This window comes from Physeter macrocephalus, chromosome 14, assembly GCF_002837175.3.
Source record: "Physeter macrocephalus isolate SW-GA chromosome 14, ASM283717v5, whole genome shotgun sequence".
Lineage (NCBI taxonomy): Eukaryota > Metazoa > Chordata > Mammalia > Artiodactyla > Physeteridae > Physeter > Physeter macrocephalus.
In genome coordinates this window covers 74,222,064-74,246,809 of record NC_041227.1, presented here as the reverse complement: position 1 = coordinate 74,246,809, position 24,746 = coordinate 74,222,064, and the positions used below count along the sequence as shown (strand labels likewise).

Below are 24,746 nucleotides of genomic sequence, written 5' to 3'. Positions count from 1 at the left end.
CAGAAATCTCAAGAGAATAGTCTTGAATAGTAACCAGATAGTTATCATCTCTGTTGCTTTTTCTTCGTTCTTGATGTTCCAGACTTCTATCTGGTATTGTTTCCCGTATCTGAAGAACTTCCTGTAGTCATTCAGTTAGAACAGGTCTGCTGGCTATAAATTATCTTAGCTTTTCTTCATATGAGGCTACCTTTATTTCACCTTCATTCCTACAGGACATTCTCACTAGATATAGAATTCTGGGTTGGCAGTTTTTATTTCAGCACTGTTGAAATGCTGTTTCATTTCCTCTGGCCTCCATGATTTCTGATTTTAAAAAAATATGTAGTTATTCAAATTGTTCTCCTATCATTGTTTTTCTCTGGCTGCTTTCAAGATCCTTAGATGTCAGGAATTTGAGAATTTGATTATGATATGTCTGCACATGGATTTCCTTGGGTTTATCCTGGAGTTGGGTTTGGAGTTCACTGAGCTAGTTGAATCTGTAAGCATGTATCTTTGTTAAATTGGGGATTTTTTTTTCAATCTTTTTTTGTCTCTGTTGTTCATATTGGATAAGTCCTATTGATCTGACTTCGAGCTGTCTCTTCCCTGTGTCATCTCCATTCTGCTTATCGATTCTATCCAGTGAATTATGTTTTTCAGAAAAGTTTTTCAATTTCCATTCGATTCTTCTTTATACCTTCTGTTTCTTTGCTGCAGTCTTCTATCTTTCCATTTGTTTCAAGAGTCTTCGCTCTTACTTCCTGGAAAAATATTTAAATAGCTACTTGTAAGTATTTGGTAGTTCCAAATCTGGGGCATCTTGACATTGGCATTTGTTGATTGTCTTTCGCCATGCAAGTTGTGATTTCCCTGATTCTTCACATGCCAAGTAATTTTCTATGGATCCTGGACATTTTGAGTATTATATCATGAGGCTCTGGTCTTGCTGATATCTGTTTTAGCAGACAGTCAACCTGGTTGTGTTCGGAACACAGGTTCTGACCAGCCTTCTGTAGATTGTGGTTCCAACGTCAGTTTGGTTTTTAAAGCTTTTGCTGTGCTCTCAGATGTGTCCTGTGTGTGCCACCCAGTGGCCAGTCAGGGTTTAGTTCTTTGAGTTCGGTTCTCAAAGTGTTTGGCATGACGATTGGGGCGGATCCATGCATGTGCTGTCAGGGCGGGCCCAGGAATTTACAAAGAACTTTATGATGTCTCTTCTGATCTTCTCTCCATGAGCTCCCCTGTAGTTTCTGGTTTCTTGGGGCTCCCCTTTTCAGACCTCCAGCCAGAAAGTTGGGGCTTGGGACTTTCTTGGTGGTCCAGTGGTTAAGACTCCAGGCTCCCAATGCGGGGGGCCTGGGTTCAATCCCTTGTCAGGAAACTGGATCCCACATGCTGCAACTAAAAAAGATCCCGTATGGGGACTTCCCTGTTGGTCCAGTGGCTAAGACTCCCAAGCTCCCAATGCAGGGGGCCCGGGTTTGTTCCCTGGTCAGGAAACTAGATCCCACATTGCCGCAACTAAAGGTCCCACATGCCACAACTAAGACCTGGCACAGCCAAATAAATAAATAAATATTTAAGAAAGAAAGTTGGGGCTTTAGTTACCTACTCTGCCACATACTTTGTACAGCTGCGCCTGCATCCAGGGCTGAGTGGTGGGAGGACAGAGAAGAAAAGCAACAGAGTTTGCCCGGCCATCTTAGGACCACAGCTCCTCTGATCAGAGAGGAAGGTTCCCCTCCTTCAAAGTTTTTGCACATGCAAGCCCCTATTGCACCGCAGTCGCTGTGGCCATCCTGACACTGGCAGGACTGCCTGGGAGCTAGGGTGTGAGAGAATGGAGAGAAAAGAAGAAACACAAGAATTTCCCTTCCTCTGAGGATTAGGAGTCCGCTTTCTTACTCCTTGAATCAGAAGTAGGAGGTTTCTCTTGGAACTGTGTCTGTACCCAGTTTCCACCTCTGCGTATTGGATTGCCCTGAGTCCAGGCTGCGGGATACTGGAGGGAAGAAAGAAAAAAAAACAGGAAACACAATGTTGTTCCAGTGGTACTTTGTATTCTGCTCTTTTTCCCCAGTCTGTGTGCTTTTCAGAGTCCATGCATTCTGTCCAGGTTCTGTAGCTGTGTTTAGTGGAGAAACGGGGTCAAATGTGCTTGCTCTGTCTTACCTGGAACCCACCCTCTATTTGGTTTTTTGAATCCAATTACAGGACTTGATATTTAGCTCTTGTGCATTTCAGCTTGGTGTTACTGGCTCCGTTGATTCAGGTTTCCAAAATCCTTTTGAATTCTGATTCTCGAATTAAGCATGTTACCATGTCAGAGGCAGGTTTGATAAACATACCTCCTTTTGTCATTGGTAAAAATGCTGAGCCAGACTGGGCCAGGGCCAGAGCCCTCCAGCATCCACTAGCGAGCTCCATCTAGGCCAACATGGACCTGTTCACTAGAACTCTGGGTGGAGTTATTCTCCAGCTAAGAATCACCTAGACTCACTCTACTTTCCTCTTAGCCACCGAGGTGTCATTCTAAACTAAGATAATTTGAGGTCAGGGAGTAAGTACAGTAGGCATAGATTCTAGGCTCAGGTCTCACTCTGGCCCACCCTGACCTTAGCATCTCCTGTTTGAGCAGATGTGTTTTTTTTTAATTTTAGTCTGTAAAATGATAAGCTCTTTCTAGATCTAAAATTCCACAGCTTGATAACTTTGCCAAACACCTTGCTGTAATGAAGATACAGCATATTTGGGCAGCAGGAGGGGCGGTTCCCTCACCAGTAAATCTAAGAACCCTTTCAAAACAAGAAACAGGTTAGTTTGCTCTGAGTTTGTACTTAATGAACCTGTAGTGGGTCTTTGGAATCACTTAATAACTTTTTAGTAATCAGCTCTAGAATTGAAGGAGACAGGAGGCAACATCCCAGAGCTGAGGTTTCTTTTTTTTTTTTTTTTCTTTTAATATTTATTTATTTATTTGGTTGCGCTGGGTCTTTTGGTTGCGGCAGGCAGGCTCCTTAGTTGCGGCATGCATGTGGGATCTAGTTCCCTGACCAGGGATCAAACCCAGGCCCCCTGCAACTGGGAGCACAGAGTCTTAACCACTGCGCCACCAGGGAAGTCCCCAGAGCTGAGGTTTCTTAAATCCCCCTTTTCTAGCCCCTTTTACACATTAGGTGCATGTGATCGTGCAGTTTTCAGTCACTTTTCTTTAATTTGCCCAAGGCTGTGAAGAGTATATGAGATGGTAGATTTCATCCAGAACCTCTAACCTGTTTAAAACGGCCTTGTGCCCTCTCACTGGGTCTCCCCCATCCTGAGCTTCAGTTCTATCAGAAAGATAGATGTTTGTGCCCATGTTGCATCATAGTAGCACAGTGTTTTTTTCAAACTGAGGGATGTGATCCTTTACTCACTGGGTCATGAAATCAGCTTAGAGGTTACAGATGTTGGGTTTTTCATGGTTTTTTCAAACATGCATAAAGTAGACTAGAAAATATCAGAATGCATCACACCCTGAATAACTGTTTTGTGAAATTGTCCTTCAGTTTCTATGTGGGCTGTGGGCTGCAGTCAAACAGATTTGAAAATCATTGTTATGATACATGAGCCCTGCTCTTCTACTTGTGAAGTTAGCACCTGTACCTATTAAAAAAATGATTAGTAATAATACATGGGTGTATATGCTTCGCACCAAATGACCTGGATAGAGAGTGCTATAGGGGTAACTTAGTAAGGATGGTTTGTGTGCCTCTTACCTCACCCTCTGTTTCCTTCCTTATTTTTCATTTTGTGAAAGGGAAAGTAGGTTTTCTAGGTGGTTGATGTGAACAGAAACTTAATGTGGTGATAATCAGTGGTGCCACAAGGTGGCTTCTGTGCGCTTCTGGGTTCTTGAGGGACTTGGTGATAAATTACTCGAGCTTTTTGGCTCTTCTCCTATAAAGTGGTAAGGGGCAGCTGGCTAGGAGTTCCGTTCTCTTGTTGGAGAGGAAACATCCCCACTTGTTGTCCGTGCTGGTCCAGCAGTTCAGTGAGGACACCCTGCAGCGTGGGACTTGTCTGAATGACACCACAGGATGGTGTTAAGCCAGTTTGGATTATTGTGACACCTTGAACTCCCAAAACGATGAATTCTGATACCAGTGTTACTTATCCTGACACAGGCTCACCTACCAGAGAAACCCAGGGTGACCTTAAGGTGATTTGTTACTAAGTACGTCAAGGGCAGTTCCTTGACAGTGGCGGGGAGGAGAGAAATAGGTGAGGGAGACTGAGGTACAAACGTTCAGTTACAAAGTAAATGCGTCACAGCTATGAAGTGTGGGGAATATCGTCAGTAACTGTAATATCTTTGTATGGTGTCAGATGACAACTAGATTTATCGTGGTGATCATTTTGAAATGTATGGAAATACTGAATCACTGTGTTGTGTACCAGGAACTAATACAGTGTTGTAGGTCGATTATACTTCAAAAACAAGCAAACACACACTCATAGGAAAAGAGTTCAGATTTGTGGCTACAGAGGTGGGTGAATGGGAGGAAGGGGAATTAGATGAAGGTAGTCAAAAGGTACAAACTTCTGGTTACAAGATAAATAAGTACTGGAGATGTAATGTACAACGTGATAAAGATAATACTGCTGTACATCATGAATGAAAGTTGTTAAGAGACTTCTCATCAAAAGCAAGAATTTTTTTTCTGTTTCTTTAATGCTATATCTATATGAGATGATGGATGTTCACTAAACCTATTGTAATCATTTCAAAACTGGGAGTGGGGGGAAGCAGTTTCTCAGCCTCAGCACTGTTGACACTTTGGGCCAGATAATTCTTTGCTGTAAGGGACTATATCCTGTTCATTGTACGAGTTTAAGGGCATCATGGCTTCTACCCACTAGATGCCAGCAGCACCCACCCTCCCCTCAGTCATTGACAATCAAAAATGTCTCCAGGGCTTCCCTGGTGGCGCAGTGGTTGAGAATCCGCCTGCCGATGCAGGGGATACGGGTTCGTGCCCCGGTCCGGGAAGATCCCGCGTGCCGCAGAGCGGCTGGGCCCGTGAGCTACGGCCGCTGAGCCTGCGCGTCCGGAGCCTGTGCTCCGCAACGGGAGAGGCCACAGCAGTGAGAGGCCTGCGTACCACAAAAAAAAAAAAAAAAAAAATGTCTCCAGACATTGCCAAGTGTTCCCTCGTGGGGGAGGGGGGCAAAATTGTCCCTAGCTAATAAAATTCATATCTCAGCTGGTATCTGGTGTTTGGAAGGCCCTCAATTTATATGGGTTTTTTTTTTTAATAAATAAATAAATTTATTTATGGCTGTGCTGGGTCTTTGTTGCTGCACGCAGGATTTCTCTAGTCGCAGCGAGCGGGGGCTACTGTTCGTTGCGGTGCGCGGGCTTCTTGTTGCAGTGGCTTCTCTTGTGGAGCACGGGCTCTAGGCACGCGGGCTTCAGTAGTTGTGGCATGCAGGCTCAGTACTTGTGGCTCGCGGGCTCTAGAGCGCAGCCTCAGTAGTTGTGGTGCACGTGCTCCGTTGCTCCATGGCATGTGGGATCTTCCCAGACCAGGGCTCAAACCCGTGTCCCCTGCACTGGCAGGCGGATTCTTAACCACTGTGCCACCAGGGAAGCCCCTCAATTTATGTTTTGGATTGAACTATTTGTTTCAGTGCCAAAACTCTTATACGTATTATGTTGGAAAACTATCCATAGCCTTTGTGTCTTTTGAGAACAAAGGTAATATATGATCATTTTAGAAATTTTTAGAATATGCAGAAAATAAAGTCAAAAATAAAAATTATCCATAATTCTTACTAAAAATAATCACTTTAACATTTTCATGATGTTTTAAATTTCAATTTTAATATTTATTATATAAACCTATTTATATAATTATCATATTTACAGTTGTCCTATTTTTTCATATAACATTGTATCACACATATTTTCCCATGTCCTTGCAATTCCATAGTACAAAAGGATTTTTTTTCCCTAGCATATTCATTCATCTGTTTGTTTGTTTTTGCGTTGTTTGTTTTATTTTTTTGTCTGAGTTAAGTCTCATTTGCGGCATGTGGGATCTTTCGTGTGGTGTGGGCTCTTCATTGCGGCGTGAAGCCTTCTCTAGTTGTGGCGTGTAGGTTTTCTCTTCTCGAGTTGTAGTGCACAGGCTCCAGGATGCATAGGCTCTGTAGTTGTGGCGTGCGGGCACCAGAGCACATGGGCTCTGTAGTTTGTGGCATGCAGGCTCTCTAGTTGAGGCACGTGAGCTCGATAGTTGCGGCGTGCGGGCTTAGCTGCCCCACAGCATATAGGAACCTAGTTCCCCGACCAGGGATCGAACCCACGTCCCCTGCATTGGAAGGCAGCTTCTTTACCACTGGACCACCAGGGAAGTCCCCATTCATCTGGTTTTTTAAAAAAAGTTAACATCAGTTTCAATTATACTCAGTGGCATTTTACCTAGTATTCCTATAGTCTAAATAAAATCTCAGATTCTTAGATTTTAAAATTTTATGTAAACAATAGCATAAGAGTTATGGAAAAAGCTCAAATATTATCCTCATAGATCACCTTTCTTTCTGTCCATTTTATTTTAATCTCTCTATATGCACATGTCATTTGTATGTAATGATAATTGTAGTGTATGAACAGTTTCCCCTTTGCTTGTTTAACATTATAAGCATTTCTGGTCCTTCATAATTTTTTCAGTGACTGATAATATCCAGCAATTGACATGCCATGATACACCTAACATTTTCCCTTTTGTTAGACATTAGATTGATTCCAGTTTTTCTCTTTAGAAGATATTTTAGTGAATTTATGCACCTGTCTCCCTTCCCCCTTTCTGGGTCATTTCCTTGAGATAAATTTCCAGCAGTGGGAATAATTAGATCACAGAGTGTAAAAAGAGTTCATGGCTCTTGAAATGTATTGCCAGTTTCTTTCCAAAGGAGTAGTACCAGTTTTTACTGCCATCAACAGTGTGCAGTGGTGTACACTTTTACCATATCCTTGCCATATTCCTCCACATGGATAAAAATGTGATTTCAGAGGAAGTCAAGGTCTCATTGAGGATTTAGTAAAAAACCTTACAAAAATATAAATCCAGGGGACTTCCCTGGTGGTCCAGTTGGTAGGACTCCGTGCTCCCAGTGCGGGGGCCCAGGTTCAATCCCTGGTTGGGGAACTAGATCCCACATGCATGCCGCAGCTAAGAAGTCCCCATGCTGCAACGAAGAGCCCGCATGCTGCAACTAAGACCCGGCACAGCCAATCAGTCAATATATATCTGTATCTCCAGATGTGGCAGGACTGTGGTAGCAGCCTCCACTCTCTTCCCACCCCACCCCCGACGCCGCCCACCTTGAACAGCCTCCAGAGCTCTTTTTAAAACAGAGGTTGGGGCTTCCCTGGTGGCGCAGTGGTTGAGAGTCCGCCTGCTGATGCAGGGGACACGGGTTTGTGCCCCGGTCCTGGAGGATCCCACATGCCGCGGAGCGGCCGGGCCCGTGAGCCATGGCCGCTGAGCCTGCGCGTCCGGAGCCTGTGCTCCGCAACGGGAGAGGCCACAACAGTGAGAGGCCCACATACCGCAAAAAAAAACAAAACAAAAACAGAGGTTGGATTGTCATTCATTCTTCTGCTTGTACAATAACAATACTTAGCATTTATTGAACATTTATTGTGTAGCCCCAGTTCTCAGGTGCTTTGCAGGTATTAACTAACATAATCCTCACAGCGGCCCTGTGAGATAGGCAGTGACGTTATCCCCGTTTTACAGTTGACCTTAGGGACCAAGTGGTAATGGCACCCGTAGAGCTAGCGGGAGTGAGTGACAGGCCGGGATTTGATCCCAGATAATGTGTCTCCACTGGCCTTGTGCTTACCCGCGAGGTGATCCTGCTTGAAACCTAGTCAGTAGCTCCTGCATTCTTGCCCTTTCTGGTCTCTCCACCATTTTGTTCTGGCCACTCCCTTCCACGTGTCCTCTCCTTAACATCTCTGTTCTCCCACCTCTCCTCGTGCCTCAGGCCTCTGAGCTCTTTCCGTTTTCATGCTACCCGACCCCCCATCTGCTTGGAAAACTTCTCATCTTGCACCTTCCTCTCTTTGTAAAGCCTTTCCTGATCTCCCTCCCCACCCAGCCTCCACCTTGCGCCACAGGGTTTTGCACAGACTTGGTTATAGAATCTGCTGAATCACGTAACGTGCTTATCTATTCAGTTGCAATCTCAGTTCCATGAGGGTAGGCAGTGTCTTTTTTTTTTTTTTAATAAATTTTGTTTTAGAATGATTTTAGATTTACAGAAATGTTACGAAGATAGTATAGTACAAAGAATTCCCATATACCCAGTCTCCTGTGTTGTTAACATTTTAAGTTAATATGGTTCATTTGTCACAACTAATGAACCAGTGTTGATACATGTAGTAGCTAAAGTCCATACTTTATATTTCCTTAATTTTTAACTAATGCCTTTTTCTTGTTCCAGAATCCCATGTAGGATATCACATTACATTTAGTCATCATGTAGCCCTAGGCTCCTGTTAGCTCTGACAGTTTCTCAGACTTTGTTTTGAAGACCTTGAGAGTTTTGAGGGTCAGATGTTCTGTAGAATGTCCCTCAGTTGGGATTTGTCTGACGTTTTTCTCATGAGTTATTTATTTTGGGGAGGAAGACCACAGAGATAAAGTACCATTCTTATGTCAGGGCTGGGTGCTTGTCAGGATGGCTTGTCACAGTTGCTGTCGCCCTTGATCACCGGCTCAGGCAGTGCTCTTCAGGGTTCTCTGTGTAAAGTGACTCTTTTCTTCCCCTTCCCACGCTGTACTCCTTGGAAAGAATTCACTGTGCGTAGCCCATACTTAAGGAGTGGTGGGTTATATGGCCCCTCCGTGAGGGCGGAGGAGCTACGTAAGCTATTGGAAATTGTTCTGCATGGCTTTGTCTTCCCCCTCATTTCTTTCTATCAGTAGAGACTCTGGGCTATTTATTTTATACTTTAGGTTTAAGCCAGTACTACCTCATTTTCTTGCCCAAACTCTTCCAGCTTTGGCCATTGGGAGCTCTTTCAGATGGCCCATGTCCCTTTTACATACTCCCATTATTGGTGGAGTTTCGAGGGTTTTTGTTTTGTTTTTAACAGCACTTCCTTAGTTTCTGGTACTACAAGATAGTCCAGACTTGTCTTGTGTATTTCCTGTCCCTAACCTAGAATCAGCTTTTTCTCTGAGTCCTATTTCTTTTCATTGGAGAATGAAATGATTTTGTTGAATTACCAAATGACTTGAATGTGCAGCACATTCCTAGGTTTCCCCTCTTTGAGAGAGATACTTCCAGGCCCCAGCAACCTGCCTCCGACATACAGGAAACAAGTGTGTTTACTATTAATTGAGGTATAACATTTTCAGGAGCTTTTCAGTCACAGGGAGTGCTCTGGGTCCTCCTCTGTCAGTCAGCACTTCAGGCATCCGGAACACCCCGTTCCACAAACATCCAGGTTAATGAGTATTTTACTGGGTTTTTTTCCACTATTACAAAAGTTTATTTAATAAAAATGTTCAGTAATAAAATGTACACAAGCCAGTTTTTATCATAGTAAAATGTGGAGGGGACATGTGGAAGCAGTTGATTTCTCTGGTGAACACAGCCATTGTTCATACTGGTTCCAAGGTTTCTAACATGATACTGTTTCCTCGTATTACCACCACTCCAGTACTGTTCTGTTGCCCACTAGTTGCCATCTGCACACATTCATCTATCGCAAGATTCATAAAGGGACCAAAGCCCCACAGTGTTCCTTGGACATGTCCGCCACCATTTAAGTTTAGTGACAACTTCTCCATAAATTTCTTCCACTCAGGAGGGCGAGCCTTGCTCATGATGTCTACTCGGTGAGCTCAAAGATGCCTCCTGTTTTGCTGTCTCTTTAAGATCAGAATGAAAGATCAAAGCCTATGCTCTTGTCCTGCTGTGTTCAGATCTCTATGGATGTGGTTGGTGGTTCTTAGAGAGGCTTGAGGCTGACCAAGTATGACTAAGTTATGGAACAAAACAAGTAATCAGCAGTTTCAGCCTTGGAGACCAGGTTCTAGAGCAGAGCTCCCCCGCTGGTATATGGGGAATGGACTACACATGGCAGAGACCCTGATCCCCTTGCCTTCGGGGTGGAGACTGAGTGCCCATGGCCTTGGACCAGTTGCCCCACATGCCATAGAAATACTGTCCTTTTCCATGAGTGCCATGACATGAGAGCACTTAGGGAGTTCTGCCCTAGGAGTTCAGAGCTATGTTTTTGATGCATCTATAGTTTTTCACTCAGTCTCTGCATAGCATTTCCTCCCTCCCTCCCTCCCTGCCTCCCTCCCTTCCTTCCTCCCTCCCTCCCCTCCCTCTCTCTCTTCCTTTCTTTTTTTTCTTTCTTCCCCTCCTTTTTTTTTTTAATTTTGGTAAAATGCACATAACACCGAATTCACCATCTTAACCATTTTTAAGTGTACAGTTCAGTGGCACTGAATACATTCAAATTGTGCAACCATTATCATCATCTATTCCCATAACTCTCACCTTGTAAAACAAAAACTAGATCTTTTAAACAACTCCCCATTTCCTGCTCCTCCCAGCACCAGCAACCACCCCTTCTACTTTGTTTCTGAATTTGGCTACTCTAAGTACCTCCTACAAGAGAGATCATACACGATTTGTCATTCTGTGACTGGCCTGTTTTACTCAGCATAATGTTCTCAGGGTTCATCCATGTTGTAGCCTGTGTCAGAATTTTCCTTTTTAAGGCTGAATCATTGCGCTGTATGAATAGACCACATTTTCCTTATCCACTCAGTAGGCTCACCTCATTCCTGTTTTCACCTCATTTTTCTTTTTTATTTTATGTTGGAGTATAGTCGATTTACAGTGTTGTGTTAGTTTTAGGTGTGCAGCAAAGTGATTCGGTTATACATGTATCCATTCTTTTTCAGATTCTTTTCCATATAGGTTATTACAGAGGATTGAGTAGAGTTCCCTGTGCTATATAGTAGGTTCTTGTTGATTATCTATTTTATATAGAGTAGTGTGTATATGTTAATCCCAACCTCCTAATTTATCCCTCCCCCACTTCCCTTTTGGTAACCATAAGTTTGTTTTCAAAGTCTGTTTCTGTTCTGTAAATAAGTTCATTTGTATCATTTTTTTTAGATTCCAGGTATAAGTGATATCATATAGTATTCGTCTTTCTCTGTCTGACTTACTTCACCATGTTGCTGTAGATGGCATTATTTCATTCTTTTTTATGGCTTTCGTGTCATTTTTCTTTTGCCTCCGTTTCCTTATGCATTTCTGCAGGCAAGGTACCAGAGACTTGAAAGTCAAATAGTCCAGGTTTGCATCCTAGGTCCTGGTTTTTACTGATTATGAGACCTTGGTTAACAAATTACTTAACCTCTCTGAGCTTTATTCCTCATCTGTAAAATGTATATAGAGGAGTGTTACTTATCTCATAGACTGTTGTTTAGAGTTAAGACGGTATGTATATGCAAAGACAGTAAGCACAGTGCCTGGCACATAATAGGTGTTCAACAAATCTTAGCTACTAAAACGTGCTCCTCATTTGTACTTCCAAAATTTCTTGTTCTTTTTGGCATGAGGTTAAGATGGAGGAATCCTAAATAATTAAATCATAGAGATGATGTCAACCCCTTGCCATGAGTGCTCTTTAGTGTCCCATCCTAGGGTATGCAGGTGACTGTGACTGTGCTGTGCCCTGGGCACCCCCAGGCCTTGAAGCTCCTCAGCCCTGTGACAACAACAGTAGCAAAGCTCTGGGTGCCTGTAGGCCCTGGGATGCTGGAGTGAGTTTCTGCAGGAGGAGGCCCACGGTGCCTGCAAGTGGCCTTCTGGCGTGGACGGGGAGCTGGAGGACTGGTGTGGGCTTGGGCTCTGCCTCGTCCCAGCTCTCGCCTGCTGCCCTGCTCCCAAGAAGAGAGGAGGAGTTGGGAACAAGATGTCTTTGTGCTCGGCTCTTAGCCAGCTCAGCTGCACCGAGGGTAGACTGGCAGACCGCCAGAGAAGACACTGGGATTCAGAGCTGCACGTGGAGTGTCAGAGAGAGGCTTTCTGCGTCTGTTGGAAGAGCCGGGAAGCCAACATATCTGTTGTAGGCAGAGCCCTCTGCTACAAGGTTTTTGAGACTCCTTTTGCAGACTGGGGTGAGAGCTGGAGACGTCAGCAGGAGTGTTGTCAGCCTAGCGCTAAATGTTGAAGGGCTGCTGTGGACGTCGCCCTGCCAAGGTGACAGACTTTAGGGGGGATCATATAAAAAGCAGCGAGGCCTGATTTATGGAGGGGGGGGGCATCAGGATCTCATGTGTGCTGGACATTTTCATAAGGATGAGGCCCACCCTCCAGCAGTGGGAGGTCAGTTCTGTGACTGGCCCTTTATACCCAGGAGTGGCAATGGGGACTGATGGATAGGAGGACCTCTCTGGCTCCTCCCTGTACAGTCCAGGAACAGCTGCTTCCTGGGTTTTCCTCAGCAGTCCTTTCTTGGAGTACCCCTTGATTCGCTAATCAGGGGATACTCTAAGATTTGTGTCTCTCTAATCCAAATGTCGTGTGATTACAGGATCCAGTCAGTCCCAGGAGCAGCCATCCAGTGGCTCTGAGGTGGCATCTGGAACAGAGGAGGAGGACGAGCCCAGTTTCATCATGGGGCGATGACAGTGCTGGCCATGGCAGCTGTCTGGAGCCTGGCCCGCCCAGTGACCGGGACCTCAGAAAATCTCCACAGGCCTCAAGGGGAAGGGAGCAACCTCCGTTTCAGCTCAGTTTCGTTTCCCTCCCAAAGCCTCATTGGATAGAAGCAAGTAGGAGTCCACCCTAAGGGCTCACAGCCCCCCTGTTGGCAGGACTGGGCCTGTGGGAGAGAGGACCGTCTCCTGGACACTCGAGGGCACTGCCAGGCAGGGTTCGCTAATGTTCTCGCTGCAAAGGGGGGAAATGTGTCTCCCGGCGCCCGTTCTCACATAACTGGACCCTGATGAGTCTGGGGCTGGTTTCTGGGAAGCGAATGTTTATTTAGTAAAGAACAGAAAAAGTCCAGGTTTTGTTCGGACCTTTAAATGTTAATCACAGAAACTGTAGAGAAGGCTGTGAAACGACATGAGAGGGATGGGGCCTGTTCCCAGACTCGTTGAAGGAAATGGCCTTGGCCGTGGAGCTAACTCTCACTGCAGGGCACGTGACCTGGGGTGCAGACTGCACCCCAGAACACGTGCTCCCTCCCAGCACACGTGTGCAGAGGGAGATGTGGGCCTTAACTGGGGCTGAGCCCGAAGAAAGGACCTTAACGTGTGAGAGGAGCTTTGGAAAAACAACTGGTGAGTAGAAAATAAGCAGGTAGAGAATCCAGCCTGGGCTGGACCAGAGGAGATGGCCTGGGGAATCCTAGCTGCGCTGCAGGGGAAGCAGATGCATTGGCCAAAAGAGGGGGTCTAAACAGAAAATGGGGGGTGACTGAAGGTGTCTTTTCAGGCCAACAGGAGGAACAGGGATGGTCTCTAATTTTAGAGCCTTTGCTCACTTTCTGGATATTTCCAAGTTTCTAGCTCTATTTTGTGCCTTTTGTGGAGTTTGCTAGAATTAGGGAAATAGTGGTTTTGAGTGAAGGGAAACTAAAACATCTTACTTCTCTTGATTTCCCTGGCTCCACCCTGAGCCATGTGACAGCTGTGATAACTTCTGTCTTTCCGCAGTTCAAGTCACAGGAATTTTTCTTTCCCAGGAAGCTGAAATGGCAAGTTAGCCGTAATAAATTAGCACACACCCTGACTGTACATCTTGAAAGCCGTGTTTCTCTTTCATCGGGGACTGGCTGATTAGTTGTGTGTCCTCCTATCTAGCTTTGAACTGTTGGTTTCTTTCTCTCTCCCCAGATTCAAAGTAATAAGAGTTATGACACACACTTTACACACTGGAGGCACTCCCTGCCTCTGCCCGGTGCCCCTGGCCAAGAGCTCAATGAGATACCAAAGCACATGTGCTGGACAGGTGGGCAAATGACTAGACAGACGGGAGGGTGCCAGACTGGATAGTTGTTTTTACCTTTACTAGATGTCAGAAGATGATGTTCAGGAAGAAAAGGTCCTCCAATGGTTTCTGATGGTACTTAGGGGGTTATCAGTACCTTAGGTTGAATGACTCTTCGTATTTCTGTTAGCAACCAGAAACTTGGATCAGGTCACCCAACACTCAGCAACTAACATTGTACTTTCTGGTATCACAACCCAGTTTATTGCAGGGTGCCAAGGAAGGAGAACGGACAGCTTGTGCTCAAAAGAAAGACCCAAACTCCCCAACGGCTTTCAGAGAAGGGCTTTTGAAGACTGGTTAATGGTGAATAATTGGGTGATGTTTTGGGAATCTCAGCCTTTTGGTTCCAACCAGTCTGGGGTCTACAAGCTGGTAGTCAGCATGCAGTTAACTTCTTCACCTGGCGGGGGTCTTGATTGCTGCAAAACAACTCAAGGGAATGGCTCAGGATACTATTTATAGCCCTTGAGGCACTAAAGTCCTTGACTTTGTTTTATGGCTAAATTATCATTTTGCCTTAGTTGACTGCTTTCCTTTGTTTCTGCATTTTCTTACTTCTAATTAAATTTGCTCTTTGGAACTCAGGGAAGGCCTAGGAGGCTAAAACAGGGGACATTGGGCGGGGGGTGGGGGGTGTCTATCTCTAGGAAGGCCCACAGGGTCCTGCTTGGTTTTAGTCAGCCTTTTTCTTTCAAACACCTCAAGCCTGAGGAGAAGAGAGGCAACAACCTTTTTCAGGATTAGAGGAGAGAGTCACTGACTTTTTTAATACGTTTGTTTATTTTTTATTTATCTGCACCTGGTCTTAGTCGCAGCATGTGTGATCTCGTTCCCTGCATTGGGAGCACGGAGCCTTAGCCACTGGACCACCAGGGAAGTCCCGAGTCCCTGACTTTCCATTTTTAAAGACTTCTCAAGTTGCTTAGCATCAATATTTTGTATTATGAAAACATTACCTCTGACTGCTTTGTCACAGCACCTGGACAAACATTTGAAAATTAGACATATTACAATGAGGATAATGATCAAAATGCACCCTTGTAGTGTACCCCAAAAGTCTTCCTATTACAGATGGCAACCAGGAAAATGAGTTTCAGAGGGGGTCCTTTTTATGTAAATTCTGTAAGTAGGATTTTGAATTAACTCTATTTATTTGTGTTTCAGCTTCTCCAAGGGTATTAACATATACATAACAGGAGTTATTGGCCACTGCACGTCTTTTTTGTTGTCAAAATAAAGCAATTTTAGTATCTAGTACTATAAAGAATCTAGTGCCTTCTGCGGGGAGGCTATAGCTTGAGCTGTCTTGCTTGTTACCATTCCTAAAGAGAAAGGTTTCATAGCAGCTGATAGTGTCCTTGAGTCTGATACAGTTCAGAAAGTTCAAGTTCTCAGTTATATAGAAATGTGTCTGAAACCGTGTCCATAATAGGCACCCAGATCCATTTTGGATGCCTGAACCACAGTTACTTCATTCTGATTTTTTAAATGCATTCTTTAATGGTTAAAACAGATGTACAATGTGTGTTTGATAAACTAGAACAGCCTTACCTTATAAGCCAGAATGACTTCTCCATACCTCAATACGTGAAAGTTTCCTCCATCATTTTCCCTTTTTTGTTTGCAGATCTTTCAGTAGCAAGCAGTGATACACATCGTGAGTAGTTATTCAGCTTCACTGGAGAATTTCCTTTCTATCCTGAACATTGGAGTCAGAAGTATATTAGAAATAAAAACTTTCCATTTTGATAGGGAAACACATTTGGTGAACAGTTCCATTGAATTAGGATGGATCTTAACAGACCTGGTCCAGATTCTTGGGTCAGCTGTCTACCACTGCTGTTGTCTTTTTCTCATGTGGGTGTTGTTTGAGGTCGGCAGTCCTTTCTATCGACCAGTCCAGTACAGAAGCCCTTGAGTGGGAAATATTAATTCAAGAGTCAGTTTCTTTCAGTTTCACTGTGCATGAGCTACTTAATACCTGATAAGGGCTCTTTCATTTAGGTTGGAGAGAGTCTTATAAGTGATGTCCTTTCCAGTATGTATAATCTCCTGGTTGTGGATCATAGGGCATCTGATCTTCATCCAGAGATAGATTACTGTGATCAGTTGCAGAAACAAGCTTAGAATATTCCTTTAGTAACTTAATTAAAATACTTTATAATATAGCAACAAGGTCATCTTGGATGTAGATAATACAAAACCTCAATATCCACAAAGATATATTATCAAAACATAATCTCTCTCTAATTTATCCTCATTTCTTCCAAATTGGGCCAAATTAAGTCTAGTTTCAGTAAACTAAGTGTAGCTGGTCGTATGGGCTCTTTTCAGTTGGCTGTGCTAGAACTTTTCTTAAGGAATATCAATTGAATGGGCCAAATTAAGTCTAGTTTCAGTAAACTAAGTGTAGCTGGTCGTATGGGCTCTTTTCAGTTGGCTGTGCTAGAACTTTTCTTAAGGAATATCATCAATTGAACTTTTTAAAAACCTCTTGAGGCCAGGAAAATCATATCAACGACTTGCCATCAGATTTTGCCTGCAGTATCTGTAGATATGAGAGAATTCCTTCTCAAGGTTCCTAAAATATCTCAATACTCCTGCTCCTGTCAGGAGGTGACCTTCCTTATTCAGCTGATAAAGCTGTTGGAACTCTTGAGTTTCCAACTGCTGGAGGGATCAGGTCAAGAGAAAAGATAAATGTTTCATTTCCACTTACAGAGGTAAAACTTACCAAGTTGTTATAAAGGGAAAGGTTTCCTTATGTCTAGAGCATACAGATACATACAGATGGCCAACAGGTACATGAAAAGATGTTCAATATCACTAATTATTAGAGAAATGCAAACCAAAACTATAATGAGGTATCACCTCACACCAGTCAGATTGGCTATCAAGAAGTCTACAGGGATTTCCCTGGTGATCCAGGGTTAAGACTCCATGTGCCCAATGCAGGGGGCCCAGATTCCATCCCTGGTCAGGGAACTAAGATCCCACATACCACAACTAAGCCCATGTGCTGCAACTGCTGAAGCCCCGTGCTCTAGAGCGCATGCCTTCTAAAGCCCGCGTGCCACAACTAGAGAAGCCAGTGTGCCGCAATGAAGAGCCCGCAGAGCCATAATTTAATTTTTAAAAGTCTACGAATAGGGCTTCCCTGGTGGCGCGGTGGTTGGGAGTCCGCCTGCCGATGCAGGGGATGCGGGTTCGTGCCCCGGTCCGGGAGGATCCCGCGTGCCGCGGAGCGGCTGGGCCCGTGGGCCGTGGCCGCTGGGCCTGCGCGTCCGGGGCCTGCGTTCCGCAACGGGAGAGGCCGCGGCAGTGGGAGGCCCGCGTACCGCTAAAAAAAAAAAAAAAAAAAAAAAAAAAAGTCTACGAATAATAAACGCTGGAGAGGATGTGGAGAAAAAGGAACCCCCTTACACTGTTGGTAGGAATGTAAATTGGTGCGGCTACTATGGAGAACAGTATGGAGGTTCCTTAAAAGAGACTAAATAGAGTTACCATATGATCCAGTGACCTGTAGAAAGTAATTCAAAAAGATACACACTAATGTTCATAGCAGCACTATTCACAATAGCCAAGACATGGAAATAACCTAAGTGTCCATGGACAGACGAATGGATAAAGATGTAATGTATATATACACAGTGGAATATTAGCCGTAGAAAAGAATGAGACGCCATTTGCAGCAACATGGATGGACCTAGAGATTATCATACTAAATGAAGTCAGAGAAAGACAAATATATGATATTGCTTATATGTGGAATCTAAGAAAATCCCACAAATGAACTTACTTTACAGACTCACAAACATAAAAAACTTATGGTTACCAAAGGGGAAATGGAGTGGGGGGGATACGTTAGGAGTTTGGGATTAAAATATATACACTGCTATCTATAATATAAAATAGATAACCAACAAGGACCTACTGTATACTAGAGGGAACTATACTCAATATCTTGTAATGGGGCTTCCCTAGTGGCACAGTGGTTAAGAATCCGCCTGCCAATGAAAAGAAAGACAAATATATGATATTGCTTATATGTGGAATCTAAGAAAATCCTACAAATGAACTTACTTTACAGACTCACAAACATAAAAAACTTATGGTTACCAAAGGGGAAATGGAGTGGGGGGGATACGTTAGGAGTTTGGGATTAAAATATATACACTGCTATCTATAATATAAAATAGATAACCAACAAGGACCTACTGTATACTAGAGGGAACTATACTCAATATCTTGTAATGGGGCTTCCCTAGTGGCGCAGTGGTTAAGAATCCGCCTGCCAATGAAAGGGACACGAGTTCAAGCCCTGGTCCGGGAAGATCCCACATGCCGCAGAGGAACTAAGCCCGTGCGCCACAACTGACCCTGCACTCTAGAGCCCACGAGCCACAACTACTGAAGTCCGCGCACCAAGAGCCCATGTTCCGCAACGAGAAGCCACCGCAATGAGAAGCCTGCGCACCGCAATGAAGAGTAGCCCCAGCTCACCACAATGAAGACCCAACGCAGCCAAATATAATTAATTTTAAACAAATACCTTGTAATAACTATAATGGAAAAGAATCTAAAAAAGAATACACATGTATTCATACATATATTTGTATATATACACACACGTATAACTGAATCACTTTGCTGTTCACCTGAAACTAACACAGCACTGTAAATCAACTATTTCAATAGTTTTTTTTAAAACGTTTGGTCAAGTAGAATCGTAAGTATTGTGAAAGTATTAACTAAAGTGACAGTGAAGATTTCAAACGCAAATACAGAAGGTTACAACAGCTCACTTAAGAAACAGACTTATTGGGAGTTCCATGGTGTTCTAGTGGTTAGGATTCAGCACTGTCACTGCTGTGGTCCAGGCTCAATCCCTGGTCAGGGAACTGAGATGCCATAAGCCGCATGGTGTGGACAAAATATTTAAAAATAATAAAAGAAAGTCTTACTTAAAGCAGCTCAATATTCCAAGAAAACTTTCTCATAACAAAAAAACCAAACTCCAGTCCTGTATCAGCTTAAATAAATACTTTAAAATAAATTTATTTTTGGCTGCATTGGGTCTTTGTTGCTGCGTGCAGGCTTTCTCTAGTTGTGGCACATGGCTCTAGAGAACAGGCTCAGTAGTTGTGGCACACAGGCTTAGTTGCTCCACGGCATGTGGGATCTTCCTGGACCAGGGCTCCAACCCGTGTCCCCTGCATTGGCAGGAGGATTCTTAACCACCACGCCACCAGGAAAGCCCTATCAGCTTACTTTTAATAACAAAATTAATTTACTTAGATTGAATTCAATCTAATCTTATCCAGTTCTGACCATGAACAAAACTCTTTTCTCAAGGTTCCTCTTCCACAACTTCCTATATCCATATGAGTTTGTGCCTTATTCTTTCCCCATCCAGAAACAACCAGCTCTAGGACAAATCTACTCTTAAACAAAAATATCTCCATTTTTCATACCTTCTTGCCAACAACATATATCCTACTTTCTTTACATACTGAAACGTTTCCCTTATTTCTAGTAGTTTTTAATTACCTATCACAATTTTTAACCCTTAAAAACTTTAATCTCTAGCAAAAACCAAGAGGCAAGCAACTGAAATGTTTCTCATACCAGCATTTTCTGATTAGCAAACTTAGGAACATCTTCTATAACCTAAAAACATTTTCTCGTAGCACAATTTCTTCAATGTGGTACAAGACGTGTTTGGGTTTATTAGACATATCTTTTGTCCTCTTGCTAGAGAAAAACCAAAGTAGGTGAACAGACTTGTTTAGCAAGTGTTCCAGTATTTCATCTTATTTAAAAATGATTTAGACATTCAATTAATTTTCATCATTTTACCTTCATTTAGGAAAACTCAAGTTACCAAAAATCTGGAAAAACAAACAATTATTACCTAAAGAGTTCACCTAAAAACTTTTTTGTGTGTGTGGTACGCGGGCCTCTGGCTGTTGTGGCCTCTCCCGTTGCGGAGCACAGGCTCCGGACGCGCAGACTCAGCGGCCATGGCTCACGGGCCCAGCCGTTCCACGGCATGTGGGATCTTCCCGGACCGGGGCACGAACCCGTGTCCCCTGCATCGGCAGGCGGATTCTCAACCACTGCGCCACCAGGGAAGTCCATATCTAAAAGCTTTTATCCCATTTCTATTATGACAATATCATACCAAGTTAATCTTTTCTTGCTGACAAATTTTGCAACAGGGATAATGAGAATTTATTGATTTTCAGTAAACCTAAGTACAATAAAAGTATTATACTTAATATTCATGACTCTAAAGACAGGTCTGTATTAAACCAAACTTATTATCTGGTATAAAACCTAGTGTAATACTGAATATTCCCCCAGATCACATGAACTTGAAATTCATTTGGGTTAATTTCTGTTGTATTCCTGAGAATTTATATAAGCACTTAATTTCCTTTGAACCAATCAATTAGAGCTCATTTACAAATTAATTTTTAAAGACAGAACTAGAGGGCTTCCATGGTGGCGCAGTGGTTGGGAGTCCGCCTGCCAATGCAAGGGATACGGGTTTGAGCCCTGGTCCGGGAAGATCCCACATGCCATGGGGCAACTAAGCCCATGTGCCACAACTACTGAGCCTACGCTCTAGAGCCTGCGAGCCACAACTACTGAAGCCTGTGCACCTAGAGCCCGTGCTCTGCAACAAGAGAAGCCAACGCAATGAGAAACCTGCACACCGCAACAAAGAGTAAAAAACCCTCTGGCCACAACTAGAGAAAGTCCGCATGCAGCAACAAAGACCCAATGCAGCCAAAGATAAATAAATTAATTAATTTCTTTAAAAAAAGACAGAACTAGAGATCTCAGAGTTTCATTTTAAACCAGTCATGAATTAGATGTCTAAAACACATTATAACAGTTGGAATAAGTTTACTTGAGTTTTAAAACGCTTCTTTTGCCATTTCCTCTCAGTTTCAGGTAATACCAAGTAACCTAAGACCACAGTCTCAGACAATGTGAGCTGTATTTGCATTTCAAGGAAATAAGAGTTATAACTTAACCTTTTACCTAGGAGTACGTTTGCTCTCTCAGGGCCAGAATTTTGAAAAGAATTTTTTTTTATACAGCAGGTTATTAGTTACCGATTGTATACATATTAGTGTATATATGGCAATCCCAATCTCCCAATTCTTCCCACCACCATCCCCCCAAAAACAGAATTTTTTTAAAAAAATCAAGCCAGACTTCTCTAACTGCATATGCAAAAAAAAAAAAAAAAAAAAAGTTTTGGGGCTTCACTGGTGGCGCAGTGATTAAGAATCCGCCTGCCGACGCAGGAGATACGGGTTCGAGCACTGGTCCGGGAAGATCCCACATGCCACAGAACAACTAAGCCTGTGCACCAACTACTGAGCCTGCGTTCTGGAGCCCGCGAGCCACAGCTACTGAGCCCGTGTGCCACAACTACTGAAGCCTACGCTACTAGAGCCCATGCTCCCAACGAGAGGCCACCACAATGCAAAGCCTGCACACCACAATGAAGAGTAACCCCCGCTCACCACAACCAGAGAAAAGCCCACGTGCAGCAACGAAGACCCAATGCAGCCAAAAATAAAATAATTTTTTTTAAAAAACTTTGAAATGTCAAGAGTTTTATCTTGGCCATTTTTCCCCAGTCTAAACATTCTGGCCATGTGGTATTATAACAAAGTCATCTTTCTTTTCATAGAAACATAGCTGAAGATTTCCCAGTTTTGTAAAATACACCCCAGGGGACTACAAGATGCAATAGAGCTTCGATTTCCCTTTTTTTCTTACAGCTGGTATTACCAGAACCAGATCAGAACCAGGCAACCCAGTGCTGAGAGGCCTCTCAGGATCACAGTTCCCTAGCACAAGAACGGAAGATTTCCTACCTGCTGTTCCAGATAGGGGTACCAACGAGCCTTGGTTTAACAGGGAGTTTCCCAATCACCTCAAGGGCAGTGTGGGATGGCTGAAGGATTCCTCAACCCAGAAGAGAAGACTCCAATTAAAGCAGCATTTGGGGGACTTCCCTGGTGGTCCAGTGGGTAAGACTTCGTGCGCCCAGTGCTGGGGCCCTGGGTTCGATCCCTGGTCGGGGAACTAGATCCCACATGCATGCTGCAACTAAGAGTCTGTGTGCCACAACTAAAAGATCCCACGTGCCACAACAAAGACCTGGCGCAGCCAAAATAAATAAAATTTTTTTAAGTATTTTGCTCAAAACCAGACCACCAAGTTCTATGCTTTCTCCTCCCCCACCCCCCAACGGAAAAATTCCATTCAAGGCAACCCAGTAGGGAAGAATATCCTTGTGTGGTCACCTGCAAGGTTCCACTACTTACCAGACATCTCACAGACCAGAACTAGAGCCTTGTTTCCTTCACCATGGAATTGAAAGTGCCATGGGCCAGTGACACCAAGTCAGCAGTAAGCACTCAGAACTGTCCCTGAGACAAAGGTGCTCAGACAGCTGCTGGACAGGATCTGAGAGCTGCAACCAGCCAGGGGCCTATGTGCCACAGGCAAGACACACCCACTCTGGATGGGAATTCCATCTGGGTCACCAAAATTGTTACTGAACTAAGCCAATCTACTGATACCTAGTTGTGGTGAAGGAAAGTACAGTGTTTACTGAGGGCACCAGGCAAGGAGAAAGGGAAGCTCGTGCCCAAAAGACCCAAACTCCCTGATGGCTTTCAGAGAAGGTTTTTTAAGAACAGTGTGAGGGAAAGGGTCACAGGTGGGTAATCAGCTCCTGTACAATGCTCTGGTTGATGATGAGATAACAGGATGATGTATCAAGAATCACAGTTATCGGGCTTCTGGTTCCAACTGGTCTGGGGTCTACGTGCTGGTGGTCAGCATGCAGTTAACTTCCTCCAACTGGTGGGGGTTTAGTTTCTGCAAAACAACTCAAGGGTATGGCTCAGGATATTATCTGTATCCCTGGAGAAGGAACTAAACGTTCTTGACTTTGTTTTATGGCTAAACTATTATTTTGTCTTGCTTGACTGCTTTCCTTTGTTTCTGCATTTTCTCAATCTGATTAAATTTGCTCTTTGGAAAAGCAAACACTCCTGCACTGTTGGTGGGAATGTAAGTTGGTGCAGCCACTGTGGAAAACAGTATGGCGGTTCCTCAGAAAACTAAAAATAGAATTACCACATATATGAGGGACTTCCCTGGCAGTCCAGTGGTTAAGACTCTGCACTTCCACTGCAGGGGGCACAGGTTCAATCCCTGGTCGGGGAACTAAGTTCTCAAATACCATGTGGTGCAGCAAAAAAAAAAAAAAAAAGAATTACCATATGATCCAGCAATCCTACTCCTGGGCATATATCCAGAAGACAAAACTATAATTTTAAAAGATACATGCACCCCTATGTTCATAGCAGCACTATTCATAACAGGCAAGACAATGAAACAACCTAAATGTCCATCAACAGATGAATGGATAAAGATGATGTGGTGTGTGTATATATATACACACACATATACATACGATGGAATACTATTCAGCCATAAAAAAGAATGAAATAATGCCATTTGCTGCAACATGGATGCACCTAGAGATTATCATACTAAGTGAAGTAAGTCAGAAAGCCAAATACAATATAATACACTTGTATCTGGAATCTAAAATATGACACAAAGGAACCTATCTATGAAACAGACTAGTGGTTGGGCTGGGGGGGGTTGGGGGAGGGATGGAGTGGGAGGTTGGGGTTAGTGGATGTATTATATACAGGATGGATAAACACCAAGGTCCTACTGTATAGCACAGGGAACTATATTCAATATCCTATGATAAACCATAATGCAGAGGAGGAACCAAGATGGCAGAGTAGAAGGACGTGCTCTCACTCCCTCTTGCGAGAACACCAGAATCACAACTAGCTGCTGGACAATCATCAACAGGAAGACACTGGAACTCACCAGAAAAGATACTCCACATCCAAAGGCAAAGGAGAAGCCACAATGACATGGTTGGAGGGGCGCAATCACAGTAAAATCAAATTCCATAACCACTGGGTGGGTGACTCACAGACTGGAGAACACTTATACCACAGAAGTCCACCCACTGGACTGAAGCTTCTGAGCCCCACGTCAGGCTTCCCAACCTGGGGGTCCGGCAACGGGAGGAGGAATTCCTAGAGAATCAGACTTTGAAGCCTAGTGGGAACTGATTGCAAGGACCTCAACAGGATTGGGGGAAAGAGACTCCACTCTTGGAGGGCACGCGCATCGGAACCCAGGGGAAGGAGGAGTGACCCCAGGGGAGACTGAACCAGACCTACCTGCTAGTGTTGGAGGGTCTCCTGCAGAGGCGGGGGTGGTGGCTGTGGCTCACTGTGGGGACAAGGACACTGGCAGCGGAAGTTCTGGGAAGTACCCCTTGGCGTGAGCCCTCCCAGAGTCTGTCATTACCCCACCAAAGAGCCCAGGTAGGTTCCAGTGTTGGGCTGCCTCAGGCCAAACAACCAACAGAGAGGGAACCCAGCCCCACCCATCAACAGTCAAGTGGATTAAAGTTTTACTGAGCTCTGCCCACCAGAGCAACAGTCAGCTCTACCCACCACCAGTCCCTCCCATCAAGCCTCTTAGATAGCCTCATCCACCAGAGGGCAGACAGCAGAAGCAAGAAGAACTACAATCCT

General features: G+C 44.0%; 2 protein-coding genes and 1 long non-coding RNA gene across 6 annotated transcripts in view; 1 reads left to right on the top strand and 2 right to left on the bottom strand.

Moving 5' to 3' along the window:
- PRKRIP1 (PRKR interacting protein 1) overlaps positions 1-23,672 on the top strand; it is a 33,701-nt gene extending 10,029 nt beyond the window's left edge. Inside the window, exon 6 of one of the 2 annotated variants that reach the window (XM_055090261.1) lies at positions 21,882-23,672. In XM_055090261.1, coding sequence (XP_054946236.1) covers positions 21,882-22,192 — 311 coding nt within the window. In that variant the 3' untranslated portion in view covers positions 22,193-23,672. Of the gene's footprint in view, positions 1-12,610; positions 13,821-21,881 lie in introns of those variants that run through there. The other variant, XM_007126373.4, reaches the window with a different exon arrangement.
- Positions 6,406-12,604, bottom strand: LOC112064625 (small nuclear ribonucleoprotein G-like). Its single transcript, XM_055090262.1, has one exon. The coding sequence runs from the start codon at positions 9,870-9,872 to the stop codon at positions 9,648-9,650; it is 225 nt and encodes a 74-aa protein (XP_054946237.1). The 5' UTR covers positions 9,873-12,604; the 3' UTR covers positions 6,406-9,647.
- Positions 13,686-24,746, bottom strand: part of LOC102991921 (uncharacterized) — a 22,202-nt gene continuing 11,141 nt past the window's right edge. Inside the window, exons 1-4 of one of the 3 annotated variants that reach the window (XR_008619188.1) lie at positions 15,881-16,427; positions 15,656-15,775; positions 14,089-14,196; positions 13,686-13,772 (exon numbers count right to left, since the gene is read on the bottom strand). This is a non-coding gene — a long non-coding RNA (uncharacterized lncRNA). Of the gene's footprint in view, positions 13,773-14,088; positions 14,197-15,655; positions 16,428-24,746 lie in introns of those variants that run through there. The other 2 variants (XR_008619189.1, XR_003682845.2) reach the window with 2 other exon arrangements.